This window comes from Protopterus annectens, chromosome 2.part1, assembly GCF_019279795.1.
Source record: "Protopterus annectens isolate FY-2018-M chromosome 2.part1, PAN1.0, whole genome shotgun sequence".
Classification (NCBI taxonomy): Eukaryota; Metazoa; Chordata; order Ceratodontiformes; family Protopteridae; genus Protopterus; species Protopterus annectens.
The window spans coordinates 1,730,155,683-1,730,175,678 of NC_056729.1; the positions used below are offsets into that span (position 1 = coordinate 1,730,155,683).

Below are 19,996 nucleotides of genomic sequence, written 5' to 3' on the forward strand. Positions count from 1 at the left end.
ACTACTGATCTTGTTTCAGTCAATATTTACGTCACCTAGAATATAAGTTTCGTAATTAATTTCAGTTGAGGCCCATTGGAGAATATCTTTGATGAAAGGGATGTTATTGCCAGGGGAGATGTATAGGGCTATGATACAGATGTTCTTGTGTTTATTTAGTTTAAGTATACCAGCAGTGAGGTTGGCATTATTGAAATGTGGAATTGTGATTTGGAGGGGAACAAGGGTGAGAAGAATAGAGTAGATTAGGGCACTTCCGCTGCCTTTTTTGTTTAAACAGTCATTTCTGAGGGCAAGGAAACCTGAGGGCAGGAATTCGGAATCATATCCTATACAGATAGGCTAAAAGCCCTGCCCCTCTACTCATTCTCATACATACTGCTCAGAGGTGACCTGTGTCTGGCATACAAAGGCATTTCAGACCCAGCCTTGATGGAGTTGCTGCATGTCCATAAGACAAACCTCCACTCACTTGTGCAACCTACACACAAGGCCTTAATCTGGTCTGTGACATTAATAGAACTTGTCGGCAGGATAGATTTCTGTCCCAAAGACCCCCCCTGTCTGTGGAATAGACTCCCTCTCCATGTCAAGCAGAGTAAATATCTAGCCCTCTTTAAGAGGAACCTGGACGACTGGAGGGGAAACAGAAAATATACCCTGGGGATCCCATCTGTGTCCCTGCTGGACAGGGGGAAACAGGTGCTAACTTTTAAAGAACATGGGCAAAATTCTTGGCTAGGATTATAAGGGCCTCTGGGCCAATAGTCTAGTATCATCCTGTGAACCTATGAACAATTATGTTGGAGGTGTGATGGGGAAGAAAGAGGTAAAGGGGGAGCATATGTTTTTGGAGTGTACTCAGTTGGCAGACTTTAAATATTCCCTACAGAGAACTCTGTCAGGAATCCTGAGCAAGCAAATGAGTGTAACTGAGGAAATTATTGTTTTTAGCTGGGATACAGCATCTGGATTGCCTAGACACAGGAATATGTGCCCAAAGAGTGGCGTACAGCAACAGTGGGCCCTCTCCATAAAGGTGGTGCCTCAATGGATCCTGGAAACTATCGCCCCATAAGCCTGACTAGCTTGATCTGCAAAGCTATGGAAAGGATCATCATGGACCTCATAAATAAAGATATTGGGGACCTACAAACACTGGATCCTACCCAGTTCGGCTTTGTTAAGGGCAGATCCTGCCTCTTAAACCTGGTTGATTTCTTTGAAACAGTCACCAAGGCCATTGACGAGGGGAAGGTGGTCCACACAGCCTACCTGGACCTCGCAAAAGCCTTCGATACAATACCCCACTTGGGCATTATAGATAAGCTCACCAGCTTAAATATAAACCCCTATGTCACTAGATGGATTGCAAACTGGCTCAAGGACAGAACCCACATGGTTAGAATTGCTGGAGCCATGTCGGACTCCAAACCAGTTACAAGTGGTGTCCCACAAGGCTCAGTCCTGGGACCTCTCTTGTTCGGTATATATTTCTCGGAGGTATAGGCCAACACGGAAGGACTGTGGCTGACCAAGTTCGCAGATGACTGCAAACTGGGCCATAATCGACTCTCCAGCTGACACAAGCATCCTCCAAAAGGGCCTCATAGAAACAGACAACTGGTGCCAGAGCCATGGCCTCAAGCTAAATGCAAAAAGTGTATAGTCATCCCCTTTGGCAAAAACAAAGTGCCCACAAATTACCACATAGGTGGAAATCCATTAAGTACAGAAGAAGTAATTAGGGACCTGGGGACCCAAGTTGACAGCAATCTCTCATTTGACAACCACGTGGCCAAAGTGGTTAGAAAAACATTTTATATAGCCCACCTAATCATGAAGGGATTCACATCTAGATCAGGGGAGGTCATCGTGCCTCTTTACTCATCCCTCATCAGGCCCATAATTGAGTACAATGCCCCTTTTGGTATGTACCTTACCAGACACCTGTAGCAACTGGAACAACCCCAAAAGTACCTCACCAAGAGGATCAAAGGGCTCAAACAGTTGCCATATGCTGCCCGGTTAAAGAAACTCCAGCTCTACTCAGTGGCATACCGCCTGTTCAGAGGCGATCTGTGCCTGACGTATAAAGCCATGTCCAACCCGGAATTAATGGACATGCTGCACCTCAGAAAATCCAAATCCCATCGAGCTACGCGCTCGAGAGACTTGAACCTCAGCACTGAAATAAATAGGACATGCTGGAGGGACAGATTCATAACCCAGAGGCTCCCTTCACTCTGGAATAAAATCCCAGTCCAGGTTAGGCAGAGTCCCTCATTGACTCTCTTCAAGAGGAATCTTGATGAGTGGATGGGAGATCGTAGGTTTACCCCGGGTATCACTTCTGTGTCACTGTTAGACAGAGGCACAGTATACCAACCTCGAAAAAGGGCATAGCAAAATAAATTTAAAATGGGTGTCGAAAGCCAAACACATTCTGGCTAGGCTTATAAATGCCCTAGGGCAGATAGCCTAGTATGAACCTATGAACCTATAAAATGGAAATCAAAATTTAAACCACTATACTTGAAGTAGTGAATGCTGTAAAAAAGATAAAAGAGCAGGAAGTGGGGTCCTTAGAAAAGGGTAGGAGTAAATTACACACAAAAAATGGAAACTGTGGAAACAAAACATGCAGAAAATGTGTTGGAGGAGGAGTGAGGTTTAAGAGAAGGCAGGAAGGGAAGGATTTGTGCAATGTTCAGATTATGCATCACATATTTTGTTATATATCCTATAATGTTTCTAAATGTGAAGTTGTTAATATGGTTTGATTGCTTTTATATAAATGTAAATTTGCCTGTGTCATAAGTGATAACTCAATAAAGGGGTTAAAAACTTGAAGGTAAGCCCTCTCCCACTAATATATACTGCATCCTATGTGGCTCTTTCTTTATTCTTTTTTGAAATGTAGCTGAAAAGGTTCCAACAGGATCAATCTACTTTTACCCAGTTAGCAGAAGAATAAACATAAATGGCAATATTTAACTGCACATCCTTAGAGCTGGCCATGGAGTACTAGTTACAGTGTGTGACTGGAGTACTAGTTACAGTGCGTGATTGGAGTACTAGTTACAGTGTGTGATTGATGGCAAGTTGAAAAGAGTGAAAGAAAGGTTACATCCACTAAAAGCTTCTATAATTTCTGATTGCCTGTATTTTAACATCACAATCCATTTCAGTCAGTTTGCAGACTTGTACTGTGATATTAACACATGCGGTACTGGCAGTATTATGAATCTGTGTCATCTATTTAAGCAAGAGATTTTAAATAACAAAGACATTATATACTTACATTTGGATAAATTACAGGAAAATGTTATATGCTATAAAGATATACTTCTCTCTTGCACTTTTTAAGACTAATGAAATGTTTTCTTGGATTGACAGCAGAATGGCAAAGAGAGTTGGCAATAACTGCATGTTTTATAAGATTGCATTAAAAAAATATGATTTGCATGTTGTTATTCACAGCACTTGGTTATTTTTTTCATTTATTTTTGCAGTTCGGAAAGCTAAGATATACTGGGATGGGGAAAAAGTTGTAATTGTAGCACTTGCTGGCACCAACGTAATATTGCCATGTGTGAATCGAAAACCAATTTGGATAGAGCACCACCTTGAGGAGGAACAGCAAGTTGTGCACTGGGATCGCCAGCCGCCAGGTGTGTCCCATGATCGTGCTGACAGGTTAATAGACCTGTATGCATCAGGAGAGCGCCGATCATACGGCCCTACATTCATCAGAAGGAAGATGAACATCAGCGACTCTGCATTTCGAGAAGGGGACTTCTCTTTGTCAATTACAGATTTGGTCAGAGCAGATGAAGGAATTTACTCCTGTCACCTACATCACCATTACTGTGGGCTTCATGAGAGAAGAATCTTCAAAGTAAAAATCACAGAACCAGTTAAAACGAATACAAAGACTGAGCAGGTCAATCTGACCAGTACTGCACCAAATATGGGTAAGTTGTTTCTGTACATGAAATTTGCATCTAAATTAAACTTATATTCAAGAATTTCACAAGATTTTTGCACTAATTAGTACATTAAACCTGCAAATCTCTTTAAATTCTGTTTTGGGAAAATATAAAACTTTATTTTAAATGTAAGCTCCCTTTAAAGGAACCAGTTCCAAATACCAGTGATCAGGTATCATGACGTGGGACAGATGTTGACAGCAGTGGCTTACGTTTGGTAGGCCAGGTATCATGATGTGGGACAGGTGTTCACAGCAGTAATTTAGGTTTAGTAGGCCAGGTATCATGATGTGGAGCAGATGTTCACAGCAGTAGTTTAGGTTTGTTAGCCAGGTATCATGATGTGGGACAGATGTAAACAGTGGTAGTTTAGGTTTGGTAGGCCAGGTATTATTGTCAGATAAGGATCAAAAACATTAGGGAATATTTTTTTCTCCAGATGGCAAAGAACGCCACTTCCCTTAATGTATAAATGACACCATGGAGCTGCACAGTAGGTTTGTAGGGATTGATTTTTGTCACGTATCACATCTACCCACTTGAAGATATTGCAGCAGCAATATCATCAGTTTTCTGAGAACTGTTTCTTAAAATTATGTCTTTAAACCAATTTGCTTAAATACACATTCATGGGGCTGGGGTAATTCATTCTGGTCTTTAAGGTGCTATAAACCCTTGGGTGATAATACAGTTAAAAGGGGGTGATGGAGGTACTGGCCATTGTATAAGGGCATAACATGCATATTTCCCCCCCAAAATCATAAAGATAAAAAATCTGTAAAACAGAATATTCAATGACATGGAAAGATAAAACTTTTGACTGAAACTAAGATGAACTGATATCGATCAGTGATCCATGTAGTGGGGGAGTCATACAGAAACAGGTACGAGTGTGTGGCTGGTAATGGGTCATTCACTTTCGGAGAGTGAAAGATTGCTGCTGGGTCTGCCATGCTGATAACTCCTGGTAAAGACCAGAAATAGCACACCACATGTGATGACTAGCTGTTTACAAGCCACTGACAAGTAATTCTACACATTGTAGCTGGGGATGAAAAGCATATAGAAACACTTCTGGACCTGCAAGCCTGGTACTGCATCTTCAATGGAGGTAATAGGGGGGGACCAACTTCAAAGGAGGTAATAGGGAGACCCACTTCAATGGAGTTAATAGGGGATCCAATTCAATGGAGGGAATAGGGGGTCCCACTTCAAATCGAGGTAATGGGGAATAGAATGAAGCTAGGGAACCTCACAGGAGACTAGATGATGACCTTGTATAAATGCAAACAGACAGTCGGCAGATGTGGAGAAAAAGTGAAAGTGACCTTTGAGTATCTATTTTGTTCTGAAGTCCATTTAATCAAGCTGATCAATAAATAAGTAGAAACTACTGTACCTGCACTAACTTAATGCAGGGAGAAGTGAAGGGAATATTTATTGGGTGCACCATGGGGACAGACTGGATCTGAGCTACATGAGGGAGAGAAATGAAGGGAATAATTATTGGGTGCACCATGGGGACAGACTGGTCTGAGCTACATGAGGGCGAGAAATGAAGGGAATATTTATTGGGTGCACCATGGGGACAGACTGGATCTGAGCTACAGGAGGGCGAGAAATGAAGGGAATATTTATTGGGTACACCATGGGGACAGACTGGATCTGAGCTGCATGAGGGAGAGAAATGAAGGGAATATTTATTGAGTACACCATGGGGACAGACTGGATCTGAGCTGCATGAGGGAGAGAAATGAAGGGAATATTTATTGGGTACACCATGGGGACAGACTGGTCTGAGCTACATGAGGGAGAGAAATGAAAGGAATAATTACTGGGCAAACCATAGGGACAGACTGGAGCCAAGCTACATGAGGATACAGGCTTTCTGAGAATGAGCGAAGGAAGAGCTGCTTACACTGTTGTTGTGTTATTAGTCTGTAATATAAATACATAGAGCTGTACGTCTTAATGTTGAAAAGCTGTGGTACATATCTCTATTCTATTTTCTATTGCTTCCTGAGTTGTCATGGTTTAAATCTGAAGCCATAGCTCTCAACCTTTTATCTCCAAATGTGGAACTTTACCTCTCATAATGTGGAGCAAACTGGCAAAATATGGAACAGTAACTAACAGCTTACTAAAAAGCTCCCATCATGGTTAAAATTTATTTTATACGTAGATGCTTCAAAGCAGCTAATAAAAAGTTGCTGTTGATGAATTAATATGCTTCAGTATTATTTACCATGGATGTTAGTTAAAAAAATTCTTAACATCGAATGGGTGATAGACCCTTTCAATGGGGAACAGCAAAGAACATGGACTTTTTGATGCTCAAAATGAGGAACATTTCTTTAATGAGGTATACTTGAAAGGTGGGTCTGAAGCAGCACTTTTGGAAATATTCAAGCTTTTTTCTCCATACTGCAAATAATCACTTTCACCGGTGTTCTTAGCTGCTTTGAAGCATCTAGCATTCAACATTCAAGGAAACCACAGTGAAGAACTTCTCAAAAGCAAACTTCACACTTCTCAAAACCGAGGTGGAATCCTTCAAAGCCCCCGGGCCAGTGGAAAATATGGCCCAAACCGCAGAATCCTTTACAAACACTTTCTATGGACACCTACAGGAATGCTTGGATCGTGCTATCCCAAATAAAACCAAGACTCATTCCTCCAAAGGCAAGAGACCTGTCTGGTGGACCCCAGCCATAAATAAGCTATACAACAGAAGGAGGAAGCTACTACATGATAGAGCAAAATCCCAAAAAGGGAAGGCATCTCTGATCAGTACTAGCAAGAAACTACGACCCCTCATAAAATCATCTAAGGCCAGCTTCGAAAGAAAAATTGCACAAGATGCTAAAGATAATCACAAGGCCTTCTTTAGTTATGTCAGGAACCTGGGTGGCAACTCCCAGATATGCTCTGAGTTAGTTCAAAATGACAAAAAATACACTGAACCCACAGACATTGCCAACATCCTGGCAGACAAGTTCAGTGCAAACTTCTCCCCCCCCCCCCTTCCCCCCAAAAGAGCAAATGTCTATCTCAACAGAGTGTAGCCTCCCTCACATCACAGATGCACAGGTGAGAGCTGCCCTCTCCAAAGCAAAAAACACAGCATCAATGGGACCGGATGGTGTCCCGGGCTGCGTCTTACACGAACTCCAAGAAGAACTGAACCCTCACATAAAGTCACTGTTCAATCTCAGCCTTACTACAGGATATGTACCCAAGGAATGGCGTACAGCAACAGTGGTCCCACTCCACAAAGGTGGTGCCACAACGGACCCCGGAAACTATCGCCCTATAAGCCTGACTAGCCTGGTCTGCAAAGCTATGGAGCGTATCATCATGAAACTCATAAACAAAGACATTGGGAACCTTCAAACACTGGATCCTACCCAATTCGGCTTTGTTAAGGGCAGATCTTGCCTCTTGAACCTGGTCGACTTCTTTGAAACAGTCACCAAGGCCATAGATGAAGGGAAGGTAGTCCACACAGCCTACCTGGACCTCGCAAAAGCCTTCGACACAATACCCCACTCGGGCATCATAAATAAGCTCACCAGCTTAAATATCAACCCCTATGTCACAAGATGGGTTGCAAACTGGCTCAGGGATAGAACCCACATGGTCAGAATTGCAGGTGCCATGTCAGACTCTAAACTAATTACAAGTGGCGTCCCACAAGGCTCAGTCCTGGGACCTCTCTTGTTCGGTATATATTTCTCTGAGGTACAGGCTAACATGGGAGGACTATGGCTGACCAAGTTCGCAGATGACTGCAAACTGGGTGCCATAATCAACTCGCCGATTGACACAAGCATCCTCCAAAAGGGTCTCACAGAGACGGATAACTGGTGCCAGAGCCATGGCCTAAAGCTAAATGCCAAAAAGTGCATAGTCATCCCCTTTGGGAAAAACAAAGTGCCCACAAATTACCACATAGGTGGTAATCCATTAAGTACGGAAGAAGTAATTAGGGATTTGGGGACCCAAGTAGATAGCAATCTCTCCTTTGACAATCACGTTGCCAAAGTGGTTAGAAATACCTTCTATATAGCCTACCTTATCACGAAAGGGTTCACATCTAAATCAAGAGAGGTCATTGTGCCCCTCTACTCATCACTCATCAGGCCCATAATTGAATACAATGCCCCATTTGGGATGTACCTTACCCGACACCTGCAGCAACTGGAAAGACCCCAAAAGTACCTCACCAAGAGGATCAAGGGACTCAAACAGGTGCCCTACGCAGTTAGGCTAAAGAAACTCCAGCTCTACTCAGTTGCTTACTGCCTACTCAGAGGCGATCTGTGCCTGACGTATAAAGCCATGTCCAACCCAGAATTAATGGACATGCTCCACCTCAGGAAATCCAAATCCTTTAGAGCTACACGCTCCAGGGACTTAAACCTCAGCACAGAAATAAATAGGACATGCTGGAGGGACAGATTCATATCCCAGAGGCTCCCCTCACTCTGGAACAAAATCCCAATCCATGTTAGGCAAAGTCCCTCAATGACCCTCTTCAAGAGAAATCTTGACGAGTGGATGGGAGATCATAGGTTTACCCCTGAGATCTCTTCTGTGTCCCTACTAGACAGAGGCACAGTAAACTAACCTCAAAAGGGCTATCTTCTGTGACCTACTATACAGAGGCACAGTCAACTAATCTAAAAGGGTGGCGAAAGCCAAATACACTCTGGCTAGGCTTATAAATGCCCTAGGGCAGATAGCCTAGTATCAACCTATGAACCTATGAAATAAACCTGCATGTAACAGATGTAACAGGGCAAAACTAGATCAGAGGGGAACTGAAGATGAGCTTAGGTGCACACACATTCATTCTTTTTTCTTTCATTGTCTTTTAAGGAGTCAGTTCTTTTCCACATTTTTGTGAGTCAACAGTAAGTAAAAATAAGTACCTAGAGAATCTTACCTTCTCAAAAAAAAGCAACAACTCAAGTTCAGATATTGGCAGTTGTGTGCAAAGGGTTAAGACAGTCAGCTAATAATATGCTTCATTCTGTTGTCATGCATTTATTTCCCTCATCCCTCACTTGCAGCCTGTGTGACTCTGATCAAGTCACTTAATTAGACAGTGTTGCTACAGGATTCACCTTGAGAAAAAGGTATTTTCACCTAGTGGGCTTAATAACCTATTCCTATCTTATTCCAGTTAACTCAGTCAGCTTTTTTTAACTGCTCAGTACATACACTGCACCATGTTGTTATACGTTCATTACATGCTCCCACCTCCAGATGTCACTCAAAATGTCACCACCGGTGGTATTTATGTATGTGTGTAAAGTTGGTAAGTAAAGAATTGTAAAACATGATAGCAGCAGCATAAAAAGAATTTGAGTCCAATGGATTTTCGTCTCTTACTTCCAATATGAATTTTTGGGGGATTTAGTAATAATTCAGTGTTTTATAGTAGAAGTAAATTGGTTAGAACTGTCTCATCAACTAACAGTTACACAGTTTCTTACCACCTATAAAGTTATCCAAAATCCATCTTCCAGTCCAGCACTAAAAACATTCTACACAACTATGTTCACAATCAGTCATTGTGATCCAGTGACCAAAAACTCCTGTCTGTTTACAAACCAATCAAATCTGATGGACAATGCCTGTACTTGTACAAGGTTACTAAGGCCTGGAACTCCTTACCTGTATCCATCAGGTCAATATCCTCTCTCCCATCTTTCAAAACCACTCTGAATGAATTCCTAGCAAAAATCTGTCTCTCTTCTTGCTTAAAACCAGCATAAACTATACCCCTAAATGTGAACAGGTACCTTTTCATTCCTTATACCCATTTACTCTCCCTTCTTCACTTACTTCCTTACTTCTATCAAATTCTCTTCCCTGACTTTGCCTCTAAATATACCATATGCCTGTTTTTTTCCCTCACTTCATATTGCAATATTGGACAGGTACCCAAGGACAATTACATGACTTTATGAATTACCTAAATCAAAGTACTAGATTTTTGACTTTGACATATCAGGTTACAACACAACAAGTTAATTACTTGGACATGTCTTTAAACATAGATAAAACAGGCTTCAAATCTACTATCCATAGGAAATCTACCTTCTCCAACACCTACATTCAGTACACCAGTTCCTATCCTTTATATCAAAAGAAAGGAATAGTTAAGGGGCAGTTTGTTCGGGCATCACAAATGACCTCTGATGAGTATGATTATATTCTGGAGTGCCAAAAATTAACTACCATGTTTCAGGAGAGAGGGTATCCAGAAGAATTTATTACCAACATAAGCAAGGAGGTGAAGGAAGGCAGGAATAATAAATATAAACCCATTTTAGGCACAGGAAATTTTCATCTTTCCACAAACCCTAGTAACGTCCAAAATACATCAGTAGGGTTCAATAGAGCCTTCATTACAGATTATAGTGTTAATGCTGGTATTATCGAAAATATAGTGGAAAAAGAATGGGAAAATTTCAGTGATTTTACTGACCTTCCCAATCTCAAAGGGAAATTAGTGAAAACTGTTTTTCGAAAGGGTAGTAATATCAAAAGTCTATTAGAACAAGGAGGGTGTATTTATGCATTTTCCAATCAACGCAGGGGCACATTCAAGTGTGGGGCCTGTTCACAATGTTATAGCATTTCCCATACTGATAAAGTATTCATTTCAGCTAGAAACAGATGGATTATAGCCTCCTCCTATTCCAATTGTAACACACAGGGACTAGTATACATTGCTGTGTGCCAAATGTGTGATGGATTCTACGTCGCAAAAACTGAGAGACATCTAAGACGTAGAATATATGAGCATATGTATGAAATTCAAAAACAAAATTCTAAAAATGCTTTATTTAAGCACACCCTGGTGTGTAATCAAGCTAGGTTTTTGTTCTTTGTCTTGGAAACTTTGCCTAGGAAAGCCAGGGATGGCCCTTGGGAAACAAAATTGGAGTATCGGGAGGCTTATTGGCGAATAATATTGGAAGCCAACAGGACACTAGGATTAAATGACAATATATCTATTGTAGCACTGCTCAAGTTAAGAGCAGCAAAACTGTGAAGTCATATATATTATACATTATACAAGATGAAAGTCTTTTAAATAGTGTACCAGTAAGGGCTATATAAATTATTTGTGCTCAAAGTATCAAGTTATATATTATTATTTTTATAATGTATATCTTTTTATATAAGAATTTTTATTGTTTAGAATTTGATTGTAGATAAAAAGTGTTAACAATATATTTATGCACAACAGAACTTGGGGCTTTAAATATTGATTGTTAATTAATTCAGCCTTATTAATGTACCTTGCGACTAGTATTTAAACAATTTTTGAACTAAAATTTGTGTTATCTGATGAAGTCCGGGTTTTTCTCCGACGAAAACATTTTAAACAGGTCATTACTGGCGTTTATATTTTAATAAATTTATAGTGGTTGCGGTTTTTCCTCTGGACTGAATTCTTTGGAGATTTGTTTTGGTGTATTCAGTCGAGTCTCTACATTTTGAGGTCAGTTGTCAGACAACCTTATTTTTGTTGTTTTAAAACTTTTTTTCTTTCAAGTGCTTTTAATTTCAATATGGCCGAGATAGAAGTGTGATCGTTGATGCCAGGCCAGCTGTATGCTTGAAAGCGGATTTGCCATTTTAGCTCATTTATTTCTAACTGTATGCTCCAAGGCTTGTTTTCATCAATAGTGACTTGATCAATTATCACAAAAGAACATTTATGGTTCACATTGTCAGAAATATGTTTGGCCAATGCATTATTCAGATTGTTTTTCCTAATAGCGTAGTCATGCTCATAGATTATTTGACTTGGCTTACGCTCAGTCTTTCCTATGTAGAAACTAGAGCATGAATCGCACATGGCCAAATAAACCACTGCTCTGGAATTACAAGAATATTTCCCTTTTATCTGATGCCTAATGTTTCTAACAGTTAATATTATCAGTTACTTTTACAATATGACACCATGAGCAAGCTCCACATCTAAAAGTTCCTTGTTTATTTGCATGAAAGGGAACCTGTCTGTTCTTAAATAAATCCTTAAAATTGTTACCTCTTCTGTAGACAATAACTGGTTTAACACCTAAGTACTTCCTGATGTTAGCATCCTCTAACAGAATTGGCCAGTTTTTTTCAAAAATAGAAGTTAAAAACTTAGCATCCTGGCTTAAAGTTATAGTTAAGGCTTTTTGGAAATCTGAAGGTTGCTGTGTAGTGTCATTACATAGTTCTACCATAGTACTGCATTCTACAGTACTTGGTGTTCCCTGATGCCTGTCATTATCTGATGTAAGTAGAATGGTGCCTAAAATAGGTTGAAAATGACCATTTAGCCTCTTGGTAATGACTTCCATACTTAGTACTTCCACTAATTTTGCCGGGTAACCTCTTTTCAGGAACATACCACATAGAAACTGACATTCTTTCAAAACCTCTTCATGTGTTGTAACCACACAAGCAGCCCTGACCGGCCCTGAACCTTTTCAGGTTATTGGTTGGGATTCCTGAGTTTTTGCATACCAGCAAAATTTTATGTCAGTCGCTAGAAGATTGATGTTATATGAGGAAGGGGTTTTATGTGATGCATTGGCATAGCCAAGAATTCACTAGCTGTGCTTTGAAAGATTTTTTAAAAAGAGTAGTTGAAGGAACAGAGGTTAAAGTAGGGGGAAGGTTGTTCCAGTTTCTGGCTATATTGTGGGAGAACAGAGCTTTACCTGCAGAGTTATTTGCTGAGGAGATGCAGAGGAGAGCTTTTCAGAAGAGCGGAGGGGGCGATTTGACACGTACTGGGTTAGGAGTTGTTTTAGGGATGGGTTTTGTTAGGATAATTCACAATATTGTAGGCTAGTACTAATTGGTGATAGTTAAGTAGTTGAGGAAGTTCTAACCATTTAAGCTCGTAATGCTTGACACTGATGGTTTTTGAAGGTGGAGTTACTAGCAAATCTGGCAATTTTATTGTAGCATGATTCAAGCCTTTCAATGTCTAGTTTTCTTGTGTGGGTAAGGATTGGAGCAGTATACATAAGTGTGGACGGTAGGTGTGTTTGGGCTAGTGTAAAATGTGCCTGATCAGATAGGGATTTTCTGTGTCTGTATAGTGTACCCATTTTTTGTGAACCTTTTTGATTGTTTGTGATATATGGACATTAAATAGTAGTTTATTGTCAATTTCTATGCCTAGGAGTTTGGTGTGGTTGGTGGGGGGAGATGTTAGTACCATTTTTGGATGTGATTGTAAAAGGTTGATGGGTGGATTTAGTTTTACTCGGAGCGAATATTTGGTCTTGTTAGGATTGAGGATAAGTTGGATCTGGGTATTCCAGTTTTCCACTGAGGTGAAGGATTCTTGAGTGAGTTTTTGTAGGGCAGTGAGTGATGGTGCGGAGCAGAAGAGAGCTGAGTCATCTGCATATTGCATAAGTGTGGCATGTTGGGTGGAGGTATGAAGGTTGTTAGTAAATATGGAGAAGAGTAAAGGGCCCAATATTGAACCTTGTGGGGCTCCTATAGTGGTTGGAAGTAGGGGAGATAGTTTGTTTAGCCATTGGACAGATTGTTGTCTGTCTGATAGATAGCTTTAAAACCAGGCTATAATGGAAGGGGCAAAGGATAGGGAGGCCATGGAGTCTAGTAGTATGGTATGTGACACCATGGAGTCCAGTAGGATGGTGTGTGACACCATGGAGTCTAGTAGTATGGTGTGTGACACCATGGAGTTCAGTAGTATGGTGTGTGACACCATGGAGTCTAGTAGTATGGTGTGTGACACCATGGAGTCCAGTAGTATGCAGTGTGACACCATGAAGTCCAGTAGTATGGTGTGTGACACCATGGAGTCTAGTAGTATGGTATGTGACACCATGGAGTCTAGTAGTATGGTGTGTGACACCATGGAGTCCAGTAGTATGGTGTGTGACACCATGGAGTCCAGTAGTATGGCGTGTGACACCATGCAGTCCAGTAGTATGGTGTGTGACACCATGGAGTCTAGTAGTATGGTGTGTGACACCATGGAGTCTAGTAGTATGGTGTGTGACACCATGGAGTCTAGTAGTATGGTATGTGACACCATGGAGTCCAGTAGTATGGTATGTGACACCATGGAGTCTAGTAGTATAATGTGTGACACCATGGAGTCTAGTAGTATGGTATGTGACACCATGGAGTCTAGTAGTATGGTGTGTGACAACATGGAATCTAGTAGTATGGTGTGTGACACCATGGAGTCTAGTACTATGGTATGTGACACCATGGAGTCCAGTAGTATGGCGTGTGACACCATGGAGTCTAGTAGTTTGGTGTGTGACACCATGGAGTATAGTAGTATGGTATGTGACACCATGGAGTCCAGTAGTATGGTGTGTGACACTATGGAGTCTAGTAGTATGGTGTGTGACACCATGGAGTCTAGTAGTATGGTATGTGACACCATGGAGTCTAGTAGTATGGGGAATGACACCATGGAATCCAGTAGTATGGTGTGTGACACCATGGAGTCCAGTAGTATGGTGTATGACACCACGGAGTCTAGTAGTATGGTGTTTGACACCATGGAGTCTAGTAGTATGTTATGTGACACCATGGAGTCTAGTAGTATGGTGTGTGACACCATGGAGTCTAGTAGTATGGTATGTGACACCATGGAGTCCAGTAGTATGGTAGGTGACACCATTGAGTCTAGTAGTATAATGTGTGACACCATGGAGTCTAGTAGTATGGTATGTGACACCATGGAGTCTAGTAGTATGGTGAGTGACACCATGGAATCCAGTAGTATGGTGTGTGACACCATGGAGTGCAGTAGTATGGTGTGTGACACCATGGAGTCTAGTAGTATGGTGTATGACACCATGGAGTCTAGTAGTATGGTGTGTGAGACCTTGGAGTCTAGTAGTATGTTATGTGACACCATGGAGTCTAGTAGTATGTTATGTGACACAATGGAGTCCAGTAGTATGGTGTGTGACACCATGGAGTCTAGTAGTATGGTGTGTGACACCATGGAGTCTAGTAGTATGTTATGTGACACCATGGAATCTAGTAGTATGGTGTGTGACACCATGGAGTCCAGTAGTATGGTGTGTGACACCATGGAGTCTAGTAGTATGGTGTGTGACACCATGGAGTCTAGTAGTATGGTGTGTGACACCATGGAGTCCAGTAGTATGGTATGTGACACCATGGAGTCTAGTAGTATGGTATGTGACACCATGGAGTCCAGTAGTATGGTGTGTGACACCATGGAGTCTAGTAGTATGGTGTGTGACACCATGGAGTCCAGTAGTATGCAGTGTGACACCATGAAGTCCAGTAGTATGGTATGTGACACCATGGAGTCTAGTAGTATGGTATGTGATACCATGGAGTCCAGTAGTATGGTGTGTGACACCATGGAGTCTAATAGTATGGTATGTGACATCATGTAGTCTAGTAGTATGGTGTGTGACACCATGGAGTCCAGTAGTATGGTAAGTGACACCATGGAGTCTAGTAGTATGGTGTGTGACACCATGGAGTCTAGTAGTATGGTGTGTGACACCATGGAGTCCAGTAGTATGGTATGTGACACCATGGAGTCTAGTAGTATGGTGTGTGACACCATGGAGTCTAGTAGTATGGTATGTGATACCACAGAGTCTAGTAGTATGGTGTGTGACACCATGGAGTCTAGTAGTATGGTATGTGACACCACAGAGTCTAGTAGTATGGTATGGGACACCATGGCAAATGCCTTAGATAGGTCTAAGAATATTGCTGATATGAAGTTATTATTTCTGTGACAGTTAACTGTATTTGTGAAAGAGAGGAGAGCAGTAGTTGTGCTATGGTATTGTCGGAAGCTGTGTTGAGTGGGAGAGAGGAGATTGTTAGAGTTTAGGAATTTCATAACTTGAGAGTGGATACGCCTTTCAAGTATTTTAGATAAGGGGGTAGGATGGCTAGTGGTGGTAGTTAGTAATATCATGGGAGCTTCCACCTTTATGAGGAGAGATGATATATGATAGTTTCCATAGCTGTTGGATGTAGGATTCCTGAATAGAGTGGTTAATATGGATGGAAACAGGGTAAGCTAGGGAGTCAGCTGCTATTTTTAGGAAGTTCGCTGGTAATCTATCTGCAGCAAGGGTGGTAATTTTAAGTTTTTGTAGCAGTTTTTTTAATTGTTGTGGTAAGGACAGGTGAGAGAGTGAAGGAGGGGATATTGTTGAGGGGTTGGTCAGGGGCATAAGATAGCTTCTTTTTGGTGAGTTGAGAAGATAAGGATAGGATGGTTTCAGTAAAGTGGTGGTTAAACTGGGAGGCAATGTCTTTAATGTCATTGTTGGTGGTGGGAGTAGGGGTGGATGTTTTACCTGGGTTAAGTAGGGAGTTAATGGAATGCCAGAATTTTTGGGGGTGTCTTGTGTGTTTGTTTTGGATGTTAAGAAAGTAGTTTTGTTTATCCAATTTGGTTTGTTTTTTGCTTGATTTCTTAATTTTTGGTAGTTTTGTTTGGATAGGTTTGTGTTATCACTTTTCCATGCTTTCCATGACTTATCTCTAGTTTTTAGTAGGACACATGTGTCCCTACTTAGCCATGGTGTGCAGTTTGATTTCACTTTGATTTTTCTTATTGGTGTGATTGAATTTAGGACTGTAATGAAAGTGTTGTTAAAGTGGTCCATGGCTTGGTCTAAGCTTAATGTTAGTAGTGGGTCCCATTTACAGTGTTTTAAAATGTAATTAAATTATTGTATATTCAGTTTACTCTCATCTCTAACAAGTCTAAAAATTGCAAGGTTATTAAGGTTTGTGCGTTTGCATAGTAGGAATTTGGGGAGGTGGTCACTTAGGCTGTCTGGTAGACATCCGGTGTGATATTTTTGTTTGGAGCAGTTCACTAGTGTCCAATCTAATATTGTTTTTTTTTGCACCTTAGCAGAGAAGGCTAAAGCCCTGATTATGGCCCATGTGACATGGCAGGTGCAGATGGGTGAGAAAGGAGGGGTGCAATTGTGCCCAGGGCGCACAAAATTGTTTTTGATTTCTCTTTCAGAGATTGTGGAAACAGCCATGAAGTGCTATTCAAGGGTAGATAACAGCCCCTTCTGACATAAGCCCCTAATGAAAGTGAGGAGTGGTCAAGTGCTGATGGTCATTGCAAGTCCCACCCTTGGAGGATTAGTAGACGTGCACAGGGGTGGGCTAAAACTAAGAAGTGCTCCCATGGTAGCAGCAGGATGATGTGCTGTGAAACCTTGATCTCCTGGCTGGTCTCAAACTCAAGGTGCCGGGTTTCATTCTAACCTCAAGTTGGCTTGGCTTAAAATGGTCCTTCAAGACAAGTAGCTTAATATTCATCTATGTAACTGGGATGTACAGCTATGTTTTAGGGAATGGTGAATGTTTTTACTTGGATGCAATGGGCATTGACAGTCTTTTTTTGCAGCAACTAATGGAGCATAGAATTTATAACTTGTTACTCTACAGAATAAAAGTAGCAAAATAAATATTTTTTTACCATTACATATGAGTTGTTTAAAGTTGAATAGAACTAAATTTTTAACAAATCTCTATCTGCAGAAACGGGTCTAGGACACATGTTCAACTAGCATATGTCCAAATCACAAAACATTGAACACACATACACAAAAGCACTTAACATTGAAAAGCACTTCCATGTATGTGTAGTTCAAAAAAAAAATCTACATTTCTGCAGGGGGCTTCACCCCCTGCACTCCCCACACCCCCCTACTTTATTATTCTCACTCCGAGATCGCACTACAGTGGGGAAAATGGAATTTTCCCTTACCCGCACTGTAGTCCGATCTACGAAACAGGCATGCATACATGGAAGCGCTTGTCGATGTTAAGCGCTTTCATGTATGTGTGTTCGATGTTTTGTGATTCGGACATATGCTAGTCAAGCATGTGTCCGGATCCCGCAGAAACATATGACAAGAAAACTATATATTAATAAAAACATTTTAAACATATGAGTGGACAGACAAAAACAGTAAATATGAACAACAAATATCCCTAAATTAGAACAAACAAACAAACAAAAAAAAATAAATTACCTTTAGTTTGGCTGTATCACAGAATGTTTATTTGCATTCTGTAGTCATGTTATCTAAGTTTATCTGTTCATCAAATGTATTATCTGATCATACAAACAATAAAAGCAGCCATATACATATTAACCGCAATAACTACAAGCAAAGGCTATGTAAAAAATTCAGATAAAAACAGTAACCGTACTAGTAAGCGTATAACTACATGTACAGCTAAAAATATAAATAATTCATACAGAAATGACAACAGGATCTACCCACGACAACTGAATTCATAGGAAAACACTGACCTAACATCTCCAAAACTATTCTGAGATCAATATAAAATGCAGAAATCATGAAATTACATTAAAATATAAAACATAAAAGAGACTTACTGAAAGAAGAGAAAGAGACACATAAAACAGTTGCCAGTCATTCTTGAAAGAAAGCCAGGAAATCCTCCCACAGTAAAGAACTAACCCACTCATAAAACATAAAGAACTGAATAACACAAACTTATATAATAATTCTATCATTCATAGAAGGCAAGAAATGAGCCACCCATCCCAAACTGTAGTACAGCATTCCAGTTGCAACACAAAAAGCATTCACACAGATATAACAGAAAGCAACAAAGACAGGACACATTGCAGAGATGTTCTGTATCCCGCAGATCAAATGCAGAGTGAAGGCCATTTGTCCGTACTCCTGACTGATACATGATTCAGAAAATGAACTGAATGTCTGTCTGTAGTATCTTATTACAACATACAAAGGAATTAACAGTGAGCTAAGCAAAAAAAGAATAATATGATATTATTTTAGCTATGCCCTGGGGTCTGGCAGCAGGCAGTGGATACAGCAGGGTGTACTCCAGTACAGTCTGGGATAGTGCAGGAGGCACTCAAAGAGGTGGTTAGCTATACTTAAAGGCACACATATGCACACATATGCACACACACAAACACACACACACACACACACACACACACACACACACACACACACACACACACACACACACACACACACACACACACACACACATATATCTTCTTTTGGCTGTTCCCATTAGGGGTCCCCACAGTGGGTCATCTGCTTCCATTTCTTCCTGTCCTCTGCATCTTGCTCTGTCACACCAACCACCTGCATGTCCTCTCTCATCACATCCATAAACCTTATCTTAGGCCTTCCTCTTTTCCTGTTACCTGGCAGCTTTATCCTTAGCATCTTTTTCCCAATATACTCTGCATCCCTCCTCAGCACATGTCCAAACCAACGTAATCTTGCCTCTCTGGCTTAGTCTCGAAACCTTCCAACCTGGGCTGACCCTCCAATGTACTTATTCCTAATCCTGTCAACCCTCGACACACCCAGTGCAAATCTTAACATCTTTAACTCTGCCACATCCAGCTCAGACTACTGCCTTTTTGTCAATGCCACTGACTCCAACCCATATAACATAGCTGGTCTCACTACCCTCTTGTAGACCTTCCCTTTCACTCTTACTGGTACTCGTCTGTCAGAAATCACTCCTGACACTCTTCTCCACCCACTCCATCCTGCCTGTACTCCCTTCTTCACCTCTCTTCCACACTCACCGTTACTCTGAACTATTGACCCCAAGTATTTAAACTCATCCACCTTCGCCACCTCTACTCCTTGCATCGTCACCATTCCTCTATCCTCCCTCTCATTCACACACATATATTCTGTCTTAGTCCTGCTGACCTTCATTCCTCTTCTCTCTAGAGCATCTCTCCATCTCTCCAGGGTGTCCTCCACCTGTTTCCTACTCTCACTACAGATCACAATGTCATCTGCATCATAGTCCACGGGGACTCCTGTCTGATCTCGTCTGTCAACCTGTCCATCACCATTGCAAATAAGAAAGGGCTCAGAGCTGATCCTTGATGTAATCCCACCTCCACCTTAAATGCA

General features: G+C 41.1%; 1 protein-coding gene across 1 annotated transcript in view; it reads left to right on the forward strand.

The window, feature by feature from the left end:
• MXRA8 (matrix remodeling associated 8) overlaps positions 1–19,996 on the forward strand; it is a 574,547-nt gene that overhangs the window by 204,037 nt on the left and 350,514 nt on the right. Inside the window, exon 5 of the mRNA XM_044063600.1 lies at positions 3,516–3,977. Within this exon, the coding sequence (XP_043919535.1) occupies positions 3,516–3,977 (462 nt within the window). The remainder of the gene's footprint in view (positions 1–3,515; positions 3,978–19,996) is intronic.